This window comes from Schistocerca serialis, chromosome 2 (assembly GCF_023864345.2).
Source record: "Schistocerca serialis cubense isolate TAMUIC-IGC-003099 chromosome 2, iqSchSeri2.2, whole genome shotgun sequence".
Taxonomy (NCBI): Eukaryota; Metazoa; Arthropoda; class Insecta; order Orthoptera; family Acrididae; genus Schistocerca; species Schistocerca serialis.
In genome coordinates this window covers 750,889,267-750,908,687 of record NC_064639.1, presented here as the reverse complement: position 1 = coordinate 750,908,687, position 19,421 = coordinate 750,889,267, and the positions used below count along the sequence as shown (strand labels likewise).

Sequence of the window (19,421 nt, the reverse complement as noted above, 5' to 3'; positions counted from 1 at the left end):
AAGGAAGATAGCAGAGGGGTCCCGCATAATTACAGACTAATATTCTTAACACAGGTTCGCTGCAGAATTCTTGAACACATTCTGAGTTAGAATCTAAGAACTTTCGTTGAGACAGGAAAACTGTTGTCGTTGCCTAGCGTGTCCATTACTGTCTCACAGTACGTGTCACTCTGTATCCTTCAAATGAAACCCATCACAATAATACTCTAATTCATGTTTCTCTTCGTCATTTAGATGCTCCCTTTGCGTATCGTCTCTGACACTTAGCAATGTGAGCGTCATAATCTTGGGCCTGTTCTGGCGTTTCTAGTAAATTTCTTACAGTTGCTTTGCTGCAAAGCGTTTTATAATTAAACACACACAACTAACATCACATCGTGTTTTGCACTATAACATTTTTCCTTTCTGGAATCACCCCGGTTCTTTTAGTCAGAGCCTTATGATTTTTCAGCACGTCGGTCTTACCGTTTGCTTTTGAGACTTTCAGTTTCCTTGCCGTGCCTTCCCCTATGTGGTTCTCCATCACTGGTTATTTGGTTCGTTCCATTACTTGCACTGCCAGTATGCTGTCCTTTCAAAGTCCGATTACGTCATTTTTTTCCCATGGTACTCGTTTACCATACCCTCGTCTTCCTGACAGCCTTTTCGAGCCCCATCTTTACAACAGCCTTTCGTGGTTCGGTGTGTTCCTATGGCACCTCCCTTACCGATACTGTCAACCACTTCACGTCAACCCATTTAGTTCTAATCGTATCTTGCTGCATCAGTGGAAACTTCCTGTCTGCGTAGGAAATTTCTGCCTACCGAACCACTGTTCGCTTCCTTAAAACGGGAAATCTGTAATCTCCCACTACATTACCGTCTATTCTCTAACTCATTAACGCTCTTCCAAGTATGTTCACTGTACCATGTGTTACTCCTTTTCACATCCATACCTGTTGCTTCTTTATCGGTATATGGTAGTGACAGATTCTTCTTTAGTTGAGGAATTAGGGCTACTTTATCTATAAGGAAAATCGATTCTATACCGAATTATCTACAATTGGTCGATAGTACGTCATTTTCTGCCCTGCAGATTACAAGAGGTAACTAGTTGCCGGTTGTAGCTAAACGCTTCATGTTTTCCAAATATCATGTTTGCCTTTCGATCTGGTCACGTACTCTGGCTAGCTCCCAAAGCTGCGACATACAATTAAAATATTAAAATATACACTTTGTGACAAAAAGTATCCGGACACCCCCAAAAAAATACGTTTTTCATATTAGGTGCACTGTTCTGCCACCAACTCCCAGGTACTCCACGTCAGCGACCTCCCTAGTCATTAGACAATCTTGAGAGAACAGAATGGGGCGCTCCACGGAAATCACGGACTTCGATCGTGGTGAAGTGATTGGGTGCCACTTGTGTCATACGTCTGTACGCGAGATTTGCACACTTCTAAACGTCCCTAGTTCCACTGTTTCCGATGTGATAGCGAAGTGGAAACGTGAAGGAACACGTACACCGCAAAAGTGTACAGGCCGACCTCGTCTGTTGACTGACAGAGACCGCCGACAGTTGATGAGGGTCGTAATGTGTAATAGGCAGACATCTATCCAGACCATCATACAGGAATTCCAAACTGCGTCAGGATCCACTGCAAATACTATGACAGTTAGGCGGGAGGTGAGAAAACTTGGATTTCATGGTCGAGCGGCTGCTCACAATCCATACATCACGCCGGTAAATGTCAAACGACGCCTCGATTGGTGTAAGGACTGTAAATATTGGACGACTGAACAGTGGAAAAACCTTACGTGGAGTGACAAATCATGGTGCACAATGAGGCGATCAGATAGCAGGGTGTGGGTATGGCGAATGCCCGGTGAACGTCATCTGCCACCGTGTGTAGTGACTACAGCAAAATTGGGAAGCGGTGGTATTATTGTGTGGTCGTGTTTTTCGTGGACAGGGTTTGCACCCCTTGATGTTTCGAGTGGCACTATCACAGTACAGGCTTACATTGATGTTTTAAGCACCTTCTTGCTTCCCACTGTTGAAGAGCAATTCGGAGATGGCGATTTCATCTTTCAACACGATCGAGCACCTGTTCATAATGAATGGATTGTGGCGGAGTGGTTACACGACAGTAACATCCCTGTAAGGGACTGACCTACACAGAGTCTTGCCCTGAATCCTATAGAAAACTATTTGGATGGTTGGGAACGCCGACTTCGTGCCAGGCCTCACCGAGCGACATCGATACCTCTTCTCATTGCAGCACACCGTGAAGAATGGGCTGCCATTCCTCAAGAAACCTTCCGGCACATGATTGAACGTATGCCTGTCATCAAGTCCAAGGGTGGGCCAACACCATACTGAAATCCAGCATTACCGATGGATACTTTTGATGACAAAGTGTACGTACTAAGGTCACTAGAATAAGCGGACCGTGAAGTGCCTGCTGTGAGGAGCTGAAACAGTAGCATTTCGGGAATTAAGAAGCCGCTTCGAGTGTACTTAATCTTTTAATTATAGGATCACAACCCGTTTCGTGGCACTGGAAACGACTTCGTCAGGTGTCATGCAAGTCACAAGAGCTAAGTAACCCGGACTATGGAACAAAACATTCGTTTTCAGACCAGACTAATAAAGCGCTAAACGACGGTAGTCAACCATTCAAAAGCAGCTGATCGTAGGGATCTAAGTCCAAAATTGTCATTGGACCCACAACTCCAGTCTATGCCCATTCCCGGAACAAGAGACGTCATCACTTACTGTGAAACCTTTTATGATTTCTTAATAGAAAGTGGCTTCTTAATCCCCAAGATGATTTGTCACAGCTATGGTTGCCGTTTCTACAAGGTTTTCGGAAGCAGTAACAACTCGACTGTTTCACAAACATTTTCGTAACGAACGCGAAGAATGTAACCTCAGTCGCCAAATTCTCTTCCCCAGGTAACCACTGATGAACTGTGATCATAGATTGATACGGCATGAAAGCCAAAAGTTCCAAGACAAACGGAAAAATCTCCTTATTTGATATCGAGAAGATTATTCCACTGATTCTGTGCCGGTTCAGTTCTATTTGTTTTATACTTTAATCTGTTTTCCAGTGCATTATCCTTTAATGTTTTGTTCTCACTGTTATGTCAGTGTCATTTTCCCGTTCGTGTTTCGACGATATCTTGTCATCATCGTTATACGTAAATTAGGTTATTTGTATGACTGACAGTCGAATGTACAATCAGTTTTAGGCACATTCTTTACTCATAAATAGCGTTGAATTGTACCTTTCACTAGTGTATAAACGAAGAGAAAAACTTTAGTTTTCAAACTGTGTGAAAAATTTCATGAAGACAAAGAGAGCGGTATTACTGCTAACCTTTTATTAGCTCGTTAGCTGCGTACATAGTGAATCGGCGCCACCTATGTTAGATTCTCTGCCAAGAGTAGTCCTGCTAAAGTTCTCGATACGTGCTCAGAAATGACCAACATGAAAGAGAATAGCTAAAGACGTAGTTGGGTACTGTGCCGACTGCAGATGAAACGAAGAACACTAAATTGTTGGAAAATGTTCGTTGCATTCGAGAGCAGTGAATATTTGCCGATGCAGAACTGCCTCGAGAAAAGGAAGGCAAAAAAAGAGAGGAAGGTGATATTAGTCAGGTGGTTGTGAATAGTGCAGCTCCTTTTGGCTGCCAACTCGCAACGACGTAAGCTCCATTTAGGGACAGCCCAATTCATAATTCAATTAAGGGCTCTCTAATAGACGGCTGGCAGCTCGGCGCGGCGCAGTTGCGCAGCGCACGTGCGCACCAGGAGCCGCGAGCCCGCAGTGTTGTCTGCCGGCGCCATTGTCCGCGGCGGGCACTCGATAATTAACGCTGTGCGCCCAGCTGGCTCCCCGTCTTCCACAAATGAATCACAGTCACCGCGCGCGCCGCGCCGCTGCCGCTACCAGCCAACAGCTGGCCGTAAGAGCCGGCCGCAGTGCTGTTGAGCTGAGACCTTCTAGTTACCTGCGGTGCTCAAGCACTTGTACTATGTTTTTGACGCGTCTTTCGCATACGGGATATTAGTGGCATAGGTACAGTTGATTGGATAATATATGGAGTCACTTCAGTGCATTAAGTGTTTTTTTTTTCTCTTCGTTTAACAATGTTCCCACAAACACATCACACATTATGAAGGGCTTATTTCAATAGTGGTACTAGTCCATTTTTGTTCATTGTGAGATACAGAGTCCTGAAGTTAAATGAGCGCTGAAAAATCTGCAGTTGAGATACCAGAAATATTCAACCATATGTCTTTTTGCTAGAGATGAACCTCTCTTTCTGTTTGTTTGGATTATTAATTTCAGAAGCATTCTAGGCAGAAAAATGGAGGTAATGGACTTGTACCACTCTCGAAATAAGCCCTTCGTATGAATCCTGTTGTCATGTGCACTGTAGTACTTGCGCCGTGGAGCAGGCTACCCGTTCAGCATCCTCGCGTCCACATCTCAATACCTGAAAGTGCTGCTTGATAAATTTTGAAAACATTTCTCGAGCAGAAAATCAGTGGTCTAGCTAAATACTTTAAAAATGAACTAAAAAGCAGCGTGGATCGCAAGAAAATATTTATTTTCAATGGCAACTGATTTAGGTCGTATTGTGACCGTCTTCTGATCATTTGTCCTAGGATGATAGACGCTGGCAGTCAACGAAGCAGATATTGTGCCTCAGAGCATTCGACGTTTGTGGAACCAAGATACCTGCTCTACTTACCGTCACCATCTATCATGGTACAGATAGCCTGAAGGTGGTCACATCATAATGCAGTTTATGGCGGGTCATGGCCCATCGAACATGGCCGGTGTGAGGTGGAGGTTACACCATTAAGTTAAGTAGTGGTTTAGACTTTGTACACATGTACTGTTTGTGTTTTCCCTTTTATTCGTTTATAAATGTATAGTCATGGTGTTCTTTTAATCATTGAGAAAGGTCTTTTTAGGCACTTGTGGGTTTTATTGTTCTGAAGAAGGTGTAGTTATCGACGCCGAAACTTAGGTTAACACCAGGTGCTTTTTACGCAATCGAGGCGGGTTTCTAGTTTTTTAATACATCATAATTCGGTTGTCTGCCTTGCGCCAGGTTTTAACTGCATAGCCCTCCATGCTTCTCTGTCTTCTTCGTTCCTCTTCATTCTTTGGTACCCTCCTTGTGGCCTGCTGACACCATCTAGCATTTGGAACCTTCTTCTGCCCTTTTTTCTCTTTCTCGGAACGAAACTTTCAATAGCCTCTACTAGAAGGCAATATCTTCTTAGATTGTGACCTACCCAGTTTAGTTTCTTGTTCTTCACTAACCGACAGAAATTGTTTACCATAAAATATATATTTTGCAGTCAAGACTGGTTTGAATCCACTTTTAAACCATTAATGGCTTGCTTGTGGGTCGTTGTTTGATGTACTAACCAACCTGAACATCCTACTCGGAATAGCTGTAGTTATTAGCCTGACATTGAAGTAAATTCTGATGCAATTTTGTTCAGTACACTGCTCTCAGTTATCAGTAGAAATATCGGCACTTATAACCTTAACATCCAACGTGGCACGATTCCTATTTGGGTATGTTACCACCTGTTATGTGGTCTCTTCGAGATGCCTGCAGTAAATGCGGAAGAGTAAAATACGGTGACTTTTTTAGCAAAAGTGTCCAGACAGGACCAACGTGCTTTTATTCTTTCCATGGACAAACACCAGTAGACACCATTGGAGAATTGAAGAAAGTGTAATGGGCAGTATTTTTGACGAAAACCACTGTTTAGGATTGGTGTGCCCAGTTCAGTGCTGTTAACGATTAGACACACGACGCCAGCCGCTGCGGGAGGCTGGACATTCGGCATTTGTATGCTCGAGATCTCGCCCTACAGTTCGGATCTTTCTCATGGTTATCACTTCTTTAATCCCTTAAGAAAGGCCTAGAAGTGTCGACATTAGCGAGGATTTGAAGCAGGAATTTACAAACTTACGTAGCAGGCAACGGTGTTTTCCCAAACGTGTATCTTCAGACTGGTGCGTCGGTGTGGATAATTGTTTCAATTCTCACGACTCCTGTATGATCTCTGAACGTAAAATTTATGGTCGCCGCTTGTACAGTGCTAGCGATTAAAACTGCAGCTACAGAAAGGAAGTGTAACAAATGAATGAATTTATAGTGTGGTACAAAGTATTCGTGATTAAATTTTATGGTGATATGGGGTACAAAGAGTGTGAAATTTAGTGCATTGAGCTACCACGTACAGCGGAGGAAATGGCGCCGGCCGGGGTGGCCGAGCGGTTCTAGGCGCTGCAGTCTGGAACCGCGCGACCGCTACTGTTACGGGTTCGAATCCTTCCTCGGGCATGGGTGTGTGTGATATCCTTAGGTTAGTTAGGTTTAAGTAGTTCTAAGTTCTAGGGGACTGATGACCTCAGATGTTGAGTCCCATAGTGCTCAGAGCCATTTGAGCCGTTTCCGGAGGAAATGGTTCTAACCTGTCTGGGTATCGAACTGAACTGAGTGTGGATGACAGATACGGTTATGGCAATCTATATTGCTTCAACACTATGCCAGAGTGAATCAGTAATCGAAACTGACAAATGCTGACATGTCAGTCTGTCGGAAACATATGAACAGTTATTCTCAGTGGGTAAGAGATTTGTAAAACGTGCTGGGCAAACCAAGATTTGAATATTACTTGCAAATGTGAAACGCTGGTATATTTATAACCAGTTTAAGCGTCAGAATGTTAAATCCAAACATGCAAAGTGCATGCATGTTAGTGGCCGCATGTTAGTTTGTGACACGGTGTTCCATTCTTGTTGGACTTGGTCGGTCAATAGAGGAACGGTTAACGCTGTTTGTGACTGATGCTGCAGTTATCGTCCCATGATTTCCCGTATGTGCTCGATTGGATACGCATCAAGTTGGCTCTCTGGGTTACAACAGCGGTATGTGGGTGAGAGTTATCCTGTTCGAAAACACCCCCTGAAATGCTGTTCATGAATGGCAGCACAACAGGTTGAATCACTTCATTGACGTAGAGGTTTACAGTCAGAGTGTGTGTGGGGTGACCAGAGAATGCTCTTGGTGCCATGCGAAATCGCACCAAACACCACAACAGCATGTGTCTAGTACGCAAACAGTTTGGTTGCAGCCCCTCAGCTAGCCTCCTTCTGATCGACCCACGGCCATCCTGCACCGAGGCAGAACCACCTTTCACCCGAAAGATCTCCACCCTGCCCTCCAGTGAGCTCTTGTTTGACACCACTGAAGTCGCAAATGGCGATGGTTTGTTGTCAGTGGGACGCTTATTACAGGGCGTCTGGCTCGAAGCTGTCCTTGAAGTAACCAATTTGCAAGAGTTCGTTGTGTCACTATGCTGCCAACGGTGCTCAAATTGCTGCAACAGATGCAGTACAATGCGCGAGAGCCCCACTCCAAAAACGATGGTCTTCCCTCTCGGTAGCGCTACGTGAATTTCCGGAGCCTGGTCTTCTTGCAACCGTGTAGCTCATGGCCACCGCTGCCAACAACCGTGTACGGTGGCCACATTCCTGCCAAGTCTTTCTGCAGCGTCGCAGTATCGCAGAGGGAAGATCAAGGTATTCGTAGCCCTGCTATACAACTCATAGAGAGGTGTAGATAACGGCGTCTTCATCGCCTAAGAAGCATTCTATACTAATATCAACTCACGAGGTCTAGTCTGAAACGTAGCTTACTTTCACGATTGTTGCAGTGTGTATTTAAAGTAAATCAATTTGCAGCCTCATAGTGGCGCTACTAACGCCACTTTAATGGTACTGGCGCGAAATTTGAATAGACATCATCTTTCCGATGTAGAAACATGACCGCTAGTTTTCGTTTATGTCGTACAACTCCTTCTTGGAGATGCGATTTTTATTTCCGTCAGTGTATTTCAACCATTAGTAGTAGCGTATCGGAAGGCATACAGGTTTTTTTCTCATTTTTTTAAAAAGCTGTTGATCTAACTATGAAAGACACGTTTGGAAATGAAAATGTCGTAATGCATAGTTCCTGTAAATCAAACAACGAGAAGCATGGTTACGAATTAAGACCTCTTACGGGATCGCTCGACGAGGTATTACAGTGGTAGCTAGGTAGCTAGTTTCGTGTTCCATGGATCATTTTGCACGATTTATCGTAATGGTGTGAAACGAGAAGTTTTACATTCACATCATAAATTAATTTGCGAATATCGTTACATGTTTGATATTTATAACGCTTTTTTCAAATAATGATATGAATTGGTCATGGAAAAGACACTGGACCCTGGACTCGCAATCGGATAGACGATGGTTCAAATACATCTGGGCATGCGAGTTATGGTTCCCCGTGGTATCTCTAAATTTCACAAGGAAAATATAGGGATGGTTCATTTCAATATCGCAAGGTCGAGTTCCTACCAAATCTTTCTTTAAACCTAGTCTATATTCCATCTCTATTTACTTAGTCGCCAATTGTTTGCCATGTCGTAGTTTTCTTTCTTATTCTGGAATTGGGTCATCAATGTCCGTAGGAATTTTCATCACAAGAATTCATTCCATGCTCGTACCGTTACTCGACTTTATGAATGACTACGAGGAAAAGACGGGATGGTCAGAAAATGTGTGAAATGCGTGTAGGGATGTTACAGGGCTGGTTGTATTGAGACATAAATGTTATGAAAAAAATTCGATACGTTGCTCCGTTTCCGAGTTATTTATCGTAGAATTTAGCCAATCGGGGCGCGCTCACACTCAAGCGGCCTGCCAGGGGCGGTGTTGCCCAACGAGTGCTGTGTCTCGTTAGCTGAAACTTGAATTTACGCGCGCGGCGATCTGATTGGCTAACTTCAATGCTAAATAACCCGGAAACGGCGCAACGTATCGAATTTTTTTCTTAACATTTATGTCTTAGTACAACCTGCCCTGTAACATCCCTACAAGAATTTCACACATGTTCTGACCACCCTGTATACACACGATTCAATGCAGCTCGTTAACTATCATCTCAGGGATTGGGTGGAATATACAGTATAGCTCCTATACTTCCTTCCTTTCCCACGAAAAACCGACTCGACTGAAATTCCTCTTTCCTCGGTGGTGTTAATATTTATTATACCGATAACAACACTTTGCCAACAATTTGCAGTCATACTTGTATTGCAGGATGCGATGCAACTGAAGAACATTGCTCAGTACTGGTTAATGTTTGTGAAAGTAAATACGGAATATTTAAGTACGTCCCACTGTCCAGGAAAAAATGACAAATTGCTTTCAAGTGCACTTATTATTCATCTTACCACATGTTAGAAGTCATATCCAGGCTTGCGTTCTTTTTGACACACTTACTGCGTCAAACTGTGCTTATAGCTGAAATTTAAGGTTAGTTGCATGTTACTAACATCGATGTGTTCATGGTTGTGTGACAGATTGTGGATGGCAACGCCAAAACGGACGTAAGCAACCGGAAGGATCCAGGAGTGTTTTGCGGTGAGACTGAACAACCACAGACGTTCATTTCTGAGACGAGCTTCGTCAAGGTGGTGTTCCACGCGGACAACTTCACGGACCAGACCTACTTCAGCTTTGACTCACGTGCCGAGCAGCAGCTGGAAGTTTACCTGCGTTATGGGCAGCATCCGGAACTCTACCCCAACAGGAGAGGGGAGGTCATACCCGGGTACGTAATCCCACGACTAATGGAATTGTTCTGTTCCAGGTAGGTGTTGTGACAAGCATGTATAATATTGCTATGACTTCTGTTACTGTATCCACCTTGGTGGACTATTGCAGCTACTCCGACTTCCTGGAAGATTTACCTGCAAGTTCAGTGGCACCACAGTTTTGTCAATAGTGTTCATGTGAGCGTTGACACGAAACTTATCATCAGGCCTAACTCTCGGGATGGTGCTCTATTGTTACCCAGCATATACGCGAACTGGAGCACGGAGCTGCACTTAGATCCTCGTCATCGTTTAACACAGCAAGGCAAAGGTACACTGAATCACTTTCCAGCGGAGTGAGGGCTAGTTTGAAATTGTATGTAGGACCTGGATCCGAACCCAGAACCCTGCTTTTAGCTTGCAACGTTATTGACTGAGCTATTGTGGAACGACTAGTAAGGCGCACTAGTAGCTTCTGTTGTAGCAGTTCCTCCTCCCTGTTTTCCAAATTTCACAGAAGCTCTCCTCCGTTCCCTGCCGGCTTACATCTCTAGGAAGGAAGAATTAGGTGGAGCAGTAAAGACGGCAAGATTTTGTAGTAGCTTCTCAGGTGGCGGGCGCACTTTTAATCTGCAAAGTACTTTCAGCTTTGTAGACAAATTAATTTATTCCTAGAACGCAAATCCGGCAAAGTATGAAAGAGAGCTTCAGTGGAAAAATAATATAGCCATTGGATATTGTGCGGCCGACTAATAGATTTCCTTTATTTTCTTGCAGCAACAATCACAAAAGCATTTCAGATTGTCGTAGCCGGTCTCGACCGACTAGTGCATTTCATGAAAAACTGTAAAAACACTTGCGGCTTGAGGTGACGTATCATTCCTGTTGCAATGTCAACACAGGTTTATAAACTGAATGTTACAAGGCATTTGAAGTACGAGTACTTATTGATATTGCCGAAATGAAATAAAAGAAGAGCTTTTGTGAGTTCCAAAAAATAATAATCAAGCACTGGCAGAAATGTGTGGATGGATCACATAGCAGCAATAGCAAGTTTCTGGGATGGAGTCTCGGACTGATACGGTTTTAATCTGTCAGGTATTTTCAGAAACGAAAGTAGAGAATAAAATCTGAACGAAAGCTAATTAGGGGAAAGTTCTGTACCTAGAGGTCAATGTATCTAGGATCACAAGACTTTTATTTGGTCGGTGCTTAACCCTAATCACTAATTTTAGAATCACATGAAGGAAAGCACACTAGAGGCCGCAACAAGGATTTTCCGTCAGTTTATGTACATTTTGTTATTTTGTTTAGTGCAGCATTTGTAAATAGTTCGGCGTTTTACGCATGTAAGTTCTATATTGTACGTTAAAGCTCTTTGAGGTAGTATCCAAACGGAAGATGGAGGGCGGACAAAGAAAAGGAAAGAGAAGGACCTGATGTTAACAGTTGATTCGTGTGTGTTTTTGCCTGGGCGAGAAGTAAAAATATGTACCGGGCCGGGACTCGAACCCAGAATCTTCTACTGCGTTAACCACTGCGCCATCCGGACAGTACCTCGAAAATGCACGGACAATATCGGCGCAATCACCGGCCGAGCCACGCTACCAGCTAGCGCCACCTACCCGCAGTCCCTGTTTATGTCTTCCATTATCGCTAATTTTTAGATTCCCGCCGGAAGTCGAACGGTATTGTGCATTCACAGTTAAGGTTGTGCATCCATTGCCCATCCACGCGAATCAGTTACATGAATGCATAGTGTCTGTTCTTTCAGACAGGGGGGAAAATGAAAGGAAAGGGAAAGAACTGACGATATCAGCTGTATTGGAATTTTTTTGAAGAATTGTCTGAAAGAACAGACATCACGCAATCGTATAACTGATCTTTCTCTATGGTGAATCAATCCACACCCTTCAGCGTGCTTGTGCAATATCGTTTGACGTCCGGAGGGAACCTAAAATTAGCAAGCGTGGAGAACAAGGACAGTGACTCCTAACAGGTAGCGCTAGGTGGGATGTTGAGTCGGTTGGTGATCGTGTCGAGATATTCCGTGCATTTGCGATAAACATCGTGTCCGGATGGTGCAGTGGATGGGGCGTTCCGGGATGGGAAAGGAATGGCATTAGGTTTCGACCGCTGCTCACAGTGTCTGTACCAGTCTGAAACTGACCACCGGATTTTATACCACCTTAAAGAAACAGAAAGGAAACTGGGTAGAGCCCTTTCCTGCGAAAGACAGAGGTCCGAGGTTCGAACAAAAAATAAAAAATAAAATTAAATAAAAATTAAAGAAACACAACTGCCTAATAAGCAGAAGATCCCGTGTTCAAGTCCCGGTCCAGCACAAATTTTCACTCGTCGTCGCCGATTCCTTATAAAGTCCAGATGCAGCCGATATCATCAGTTCCTTCCGTTTCCTTCCCTTCTCCCCCGGCCACCTTCCATTTACATAATATGTATTAACATAATATGTGGATTCCACATGACGTCTGTTCTTTCGGACATGTCTGAAGGAACAGACGCCATGTATTCATATTATATTTGGAATGTATTTTTAATTCCTCATGTACAAATTTTTATAGGGAGGGGGCGGGGGTAAGGGGCTATTAATGTTCAGATTTATTACTTAACATGTGGACACTTAAGCCATACCTGGTCGGTCCTGCACCATTTCGTACCTTGAACCATCAGGAGGCCTTTTACCATGGAATATGTGATACTTGCATATGAACAGAGTTTCTGTTATGTCTTAGCAAATATACGAGTTTCTAAAATGAAAATTTTTGTTTGTTTCCAATAGCTTCTACTTCAGAATATATTTTTAACTGGTTTTTGATCATACTTCTGCTTAATTTCAGTCTACTTATTGTTTATTTGTTTGCAGTTGAGTAATAATGTAACACCTTTAAATTTAAATCGAATATTTGTTCATAGGTTCATGACCATGTTCCACCTTGGAATATGTTTCCAAATCTGGAAAATCCTAAGTTTTCCGGAGTATTGTTCGTAATTTTAGGAAAACACTGGAGCGCCTAAACAATGAATGCCCTCATTTATAAATGGAGTAAGAAATTATATCAAATCTTTATTACAGGGCTGCGTAGAGGTGAATGTCTGAAAACAGACCGAAGGAACAACACATTTCCCTACTCGATAGCAATCCATTGGTAACATGAAGTACTATTAATTGAAACACTCAGCATTTCACCTCTTACAGTCAGTGGAACTCAATTCTAAATTTTACATCTCTAATGTTCATAACCAGAAGTGAATGAGTTTGTATTGCCTTTGTTATCACTGATGCGCAAATCTTTAAAGACGAAAGTAACATTCGCACGATGCCTCACTGCCAGATACTATAGCTCGATGAAACTTGAAGCACACATAGAAAGAACTGCTGCAGTACAGAAGAGTACACAAGGTAACTAAAAGAAATACGCAGTGAGAGGAGTAGAAATTACACTTTTATTCGAAGACAATAATTACACTTAAGTCAACGCGATTCATCGCGGGCCCCTGGACATTTCGAAAGGTGCGACATGGGAGGAGGAGGAGGAGATTAGTGTTTAACGTCCCGTCGACAACGAGGTCATTAGAGACGGAGCGCAAGCTCGGGTTAGGGAAGGATGGGGAAGGAAATCGGCCGTGCCCTTTCAAAGGAACCATCCCGGCATTTGCCTGAAGCGATTTAGGGAAATCACGGAAAACCTAAATCAGGATGGCCGGAGACGGGATTGAACCGTCGTCCTCCCGAATGCGAGTCCAGTGTGCTAACCACTGCGGCACCTCGCTCGGTGCGACATGGGTGTTAGTAGTATGTGAGATCACCACGGTCGGTAATGCAAGCTCTGGAACGTGCCCCCAAGCTCTGGCCACTTGGTTTGTAAGGAGTTTTTGTGGTAGTGCGTTCCATTATTCCACCAGCGCTATTGACAATTGCTGGATGGACGTTGGTGCATGTGGACGCTTTGCAGTACGTCTCCCCAACGCATCCACAGTGTGCTCGATTGGGTTTCACTTGGAGGATCGGTCGGAACAGTCCATTCGACGAATATCCTCTCCTTAAAAGAGCTTCTCCACTTGCGTTTTTTGACGCGATCGCCCATTGCCATGCCATAAAAATTAGGTCAGAGCCAAATGTATCCCTGAAAAGATGCACATAAAGTAAACGTACAGTATCATAAAAACGTTCATCGGTGACTGTATGGAGTTCAAAGATTTGGAAGCCAGTACGCCAATGGGATATAAAGTCTACACAGACCATAACACATAGACAAGCAGAACGATGAAGTTCGAGAGGGTTCTTAGATGCAACAGGTTCCCTGAAACGGCGAGAGGTTGTCGAACACGACTGTTTCGCTGATCAGATGCGGTAACTCTATTCGTCCACGCCTAACAGTATAGGTGTGCACAAAACTGTAAGCAAGCAGTGCACTAGCAGCTCAGTGCAAGCAGACGTCTTTTTGACAATCCAATGGAACACGCTATGCTCGAATCACGACTGTAACGGGTGTTTCAGACAATATGTTCTTCAAGTAAGACTAATAGCAGCCTTGATCGTTTATAGCTTCGACTAGAGACAATCTGCAAATCGCCAGACGCAAAGAAAATCGTTTATTAAAGTGGTTATTAATGTTGGTCCGTACTTCTGTTGGAAATAATTTGTTTTGTCAACATAATACACAGACACCACGGGAACCACACTCATGCTCATAAATTAAGGATAATGCTGATACATGGTGAAACAACGCTCTGGTAGGCGGTTTGCGGGTTAAATCACCTCGTGGTATGACCATGTGGTGCATCTGACCTGCCGTCGTCGCACGGTGGCGCTGGCAGCAGTCCACATACGCAGAGGTGTGTTGGTGCATCTCAGAGTGCTGTGCAGCGAGTAAATGTGCAGACGTTTTCAGCCGTGCTCATGGTGACTGTGTGTTGAAAATGGCTCAAAGAACACATATTTACGACTTTATGAGGGTTAGACTACTAGGGCGAATGGAGGCTGGTCAAACACAGCAGCTCGTATCACGGGCCCGCCGTGTGTCACGTTGTGTGGCACCACATTCTGCAGCTATCCTTAATTTATGAGCATGAGTGTGGTATACCAAGTTAATGAACATGACAGGTGAAACTAAGGGTACCTGCGAAACATATATAAAGCAACCGAATTACGAGTAAATATCATTACGCTTATGAAATAGGAGACCCATTTCGTACGTACGATAGACACTGTACTTAAATTCTCCATGCTAGAGATAGTGTACTTAGACTGTTTAGGTTTTCTTATTGGTAACGTCACGTAGCATTCTGTATGAAAATCGCTGGCTGTGCTGTGTGCAGTCTGTGGCTAGTTTGCATTGTTGTCTGCCATTGTAGTGTTGGGCAGCTGGATGTTAAAAGCGCGTAGCGTTGCGCAGTTGGAAGTGAGCTGCCAGCAGTGGTGGATGTGGGGAAGTGAGATGGCTGATTTTTGGGAGCGGATGGTCTGGACGTGTGTTCATCAGAAACAGTACATTTGTGAGAATGGATGTTATGAAATGATTTATATATTGTAACTTTTGGGCACTGTTAAGGTAAATACATTGTTTGTTCTCTATGAAAATCTTTCATTTGCTAACTATGCCTATCAGTAGTTAGTGCCTTCAGTAGTTTGAATCTTTTATTTAGCTGGCAGTAGTGGCGCTCGCTGTATTGCAGTAGTTCGAGTAACGAAGATTTTTGTGAGGTAAGTGATTTGTGCAAGGTATAGGTTAATGTTAGTCAGGGCCATTCTTTTGTAGGGATTATTGAAAGTCAGATTGCGTTGCGCTAAAAATATTGTGTGTCAGTTTAGTGTTGATCAGAATAGGTACAGAGCGAAATGTCTGAGAACGTTCAGTTTTGCTCAGCTGTTTGAAAATCAAATAATGTGAGAGATTTATCAGCACAGTAATTCAATAATTTTTCTAAGGGGACGTTTCATATGTCGACCCTTAGCCGAGGATACCTCACTGGAATCTTCTGATTTTTTCTTGTAGTTTGTGTAATTAGTGTAGCTTTTGTTTATTGCTAGCGCGTAATTGTAGAGAGAATCTACTTTGTAGTTGTAATCTTTCATTGTTGTACAGTAAAACAGTTGAGGCATGCATGTAGATTTGCACCAAGTATTTCGCAGCTGCGCTTGCAACTAAGTAGATATTATTTTCAGTGCTATGTGTTTTCTTATTTTTGCTGTACAAATTGTGCTTTTCTGTGTTATCGTGTGAAATATTGTGACAATAATGGCGTGTGAAAAACGTAATACTAGGCTCCAAAGTAAACTGAGAAATAACAGTGGCGACGAGCGTAGCTTATCAGCACCACTGTGTAATGGATTAACCGCCATTCAAAGTAGTAAATTGGTAATTGTGCATAGGGAAATGGAGCCGGCGGCAAATAATGGTGTAGACAGTGAAACAAGTAGTGAACATGGAAGCATTATCGATCGATCGGTCAGCAACAGCTCGCCTCAGGAATCCGAAATGACAGGGCACAATCTTGCAAATACTGTATATTCAGGTTTTGCGTCCTCGCCGTTTTCTCAAATAAGTCAAGACACATTTTATGCTTGTCAAAATGCGTATATTGGCGGTTCAAATGCACTGCCGAATAGCACTGAGGAACATGTTTCAGACACCAGTGCATTGTTATTACAATTAATGCAACAAATGGGACCAAAGCTTCAAAAGTTAGACACAATGGAACAAAATCTTCAAACGTTATACACAATGGAACAAAATCTTCAAAAGTTAGACACAATGGAACAACACCAGAGACAAACACAGAAAAAGCTTCAAAAGATACACACAATGGAACAAAATATTCGGAAGTTAGGTATCACGCTTGAACAAACACGTGAAGATTTAACTACTGAGTTACATAACATTCAATCGAAATGTCAAAAAGTCTGTAATGACTTAAAAACACAAATTTGTGTGCATTTTCAACCTATTTTTTCGCGACATGAAAATGCATTACAGAATCACGAAGCAGCCATAACAGAACTGCAAACTATTGTTCATGAAAATCATGAGACCTTGCAAGCTAAAATTGACTCAGTTGCATCTACCGATTCGGTTACGCAACTTGCAAAAACTCAGGAAAACTTAAAGGACTACAGTGGGTCTACACCTTTGATGACTCACCAATACCATTATTTCTACAAGGACTGCATTGGGTCTGCAGATCTGGTGGCCCACCAATACCGTAATCTCTACCAGGACTACAGTTGGTCTGCTCTGTGATGACGTGCCTACCAATATTCTTCAAAACTTCGACTGACTCTGATGTAGGTTTGCTCTGTTGTGGCCCATTACCATCCTGCATGTCAAGAGTCAGCACTATCTTTCTGTTGGAAGGACAACACTACTTCTTCAAGACTGCATGGAAATCCACTACTTCCGTGTGCATTTTCTTTCACTTCTCAGACTTTGAGAAAAACACTGCTACTTTATTGTGATGAACGATCAGGACTGTCTTTATGGACTGTGAGAAAATTTTAGCTTTTGACCAACATTGTATCAATAAGTGTGTTCATTTGATTTCTTTGTTATTGTGTTCATGAAAATGTTTTCAAATCTGTATTGGCCACTGTCCAAAACAATTTGTAAAATTTTTTGTGGGGAGCATGGGGGCTATGTACGTAGGCTGTTTAGGTTTTCTTATTGGTAACGCCACGTAGCGCTCTGTATGAAAATCACTGGCTGTGCTGTGTGCAGTCTGTGGCTAGTTTGCATTGTTGTCTGCCATTGTAGTGTTGGGCAGCTGGATGTTAACAGCGCGTAGCATTGCGCAGTTGGAAGTGAGCCGCCAGTAGTGGTGGATGTGGGACGTTTCAATAGTTCACCACTTAAATTGTAAAATGCTCTTACTCTGTCAAACACTTCTCTCACGCTACCAATACTAAGTGCTAGTATATCCGGGGCGAGCTACATCGCAATAGAAAGAGTCAGCGTTACAGACCACTGAGACTCTTAATGTGATATGTAACACCAGGCGAACGTCGTTACAGCGGAGGGTGTGACAGTTCGATCCAGGTGTAAACGCTAAAGTGGAATCCACCTGTAAGATGTCTTCACTGTGGCCACTCAGGTCTGCAATCTAACTCCTTGCAGAAACGAGAAACTACTCCTCCTACTGCCACTACAGCTATGTTATTATCAACAACTAACTGACAAATATCGTACAGTTATTATTATTTTTAATTTATACAGATAGGAGGTGTTACCCTATGCTTGCAGATCCTACTGTGAGCGCGTGTTCCGCGACTGCCGCCTGCAGACGTGCTACGTGCAGTCGCCCGCCTACCCAGGCGTCTACCCCAGGGGCCTGCATTGCCGCTACCACCTCAACACCAGGCTGCCCTTCATCAAGCTCTACATCGAGAACGAGGAGTTCAACATAGACGGCCAGCGCTGCGAGAACATCATGACGTGTCCCATGAGGCCCATCTCGTCGGGCGAGCGCAACTGCCCATATGATTACATCAAAATCTACGACGGCAAGGATGAATCAGCTCCTGTCATAGGTATTTAGCAAGGCATTTATAATCTACACTTGAGTCTTCGGTAATTCAAAGCATGTGTGAACGAGGAGGTCAGGAATTTCACGTATCTGAAGACCAATATAAACTGTTCAAAACGAAGTAATGTATCTAACAACATACTTGTTCAAATTGGATCCTTCAACCACATGAAGCATGCATTTCTCTTACACCCCTCTGAGTAATAACTGTACACTAACACCTTTTCCTGCATATGCAAATCTGACGTAAATTCACAAAAGGACCTCAGACTTTTTCGAGCTAAGTAAAGAACTGACCTCCTCAACTAGTTTTCACACGAAGAATCACATTTTTGGTTAAACGATACCCATAGTTTGTAATTTCACTCTACTACGTGTACCGTCTCAAATAACATTTCCAGAAGAAGTATATCTATCCTTGAGAAGGGCGATAAAATTTGAATTCCAACAGCCTCGTAAATAGGGCAGTCACAACTATGAGTATTCATCTTGGGTACTGATAAATGGCTTCACCTGCGCTAAGACCCAAATATTCAGGTGAACATTAAAGCTAAAAAGCTCCGAACTTGATGCCCAACATTCTGTGTCCGTCAAGACGAAGTGCTGCCAAAAGCCAGTACGTCATTGAATAAAACAGCCGGATGCTTGGATTTCAATCTAATACGGTGGATGGGACCGCTTCTCCGGTGTGTAAGCATTCACGGAACAGAGGAAGCGACTGTGAGCTGTCTCTTACTTCATTTCAAAGACTTACCCCCCAGTCAAAAACACATAACACACTAGGTACCTAGATTACCACCGTTCAACCTATTCTTATTAAAGTCAAAGAGGGTATGTGCAGCATACCAGAATCGATTAACAGAAGAGACAGGAACTTAAATATATACTCATATTTCTTCCATCCTACTGGACGATAGAGAAAACGCCATCATTCGAAATATCTAATTAATAATCTTCCCTGCAAATGTGTGACAGATTTCGAACTTAATACGTTTCATTGCCTAGGACATTTGCTTGATTAAATTGGTCACCACATTCATACAAATGAAGATATGCACTCTCTTCAGTCCAGTTTACAGGCCCAGATAACGTACAGTACAGAGGAACACTAAGTAACATACATCAGTTGTAAGAAACCCTCTGTATTCCGTGGCCGTATGCTGGTTGTACAATAAACGTCGAGAAAGATCACTGAAGGCTACTGATA

General features: G+C 43.1%; 1 protein-coding gene across 1 annotated transcript in view; it reads left to right on the top strand.

The window, feature by feature from the left end:
* LOC126456384 (cubilin-like) overlaps positions 1-19,421 on the top strand; it is a 393,168-nt gene that overhangs the window by 286,606 nt on the left and 87,141 nt on the right. Inside the window, exons 3-4 of the mRNA XM_050092138.1 lie at positions 9,440-9,690; positions 17,932-18,218. Coding sequence (XP_049948095.1) covers positions 9,440-9,690; positions 17,932-18,218 — 538 coding nt within the window. The remainder of the gene's footprint in view (positions 1-9,439; positions 9,691-17,931; positions 18,219-19,421) is intronic.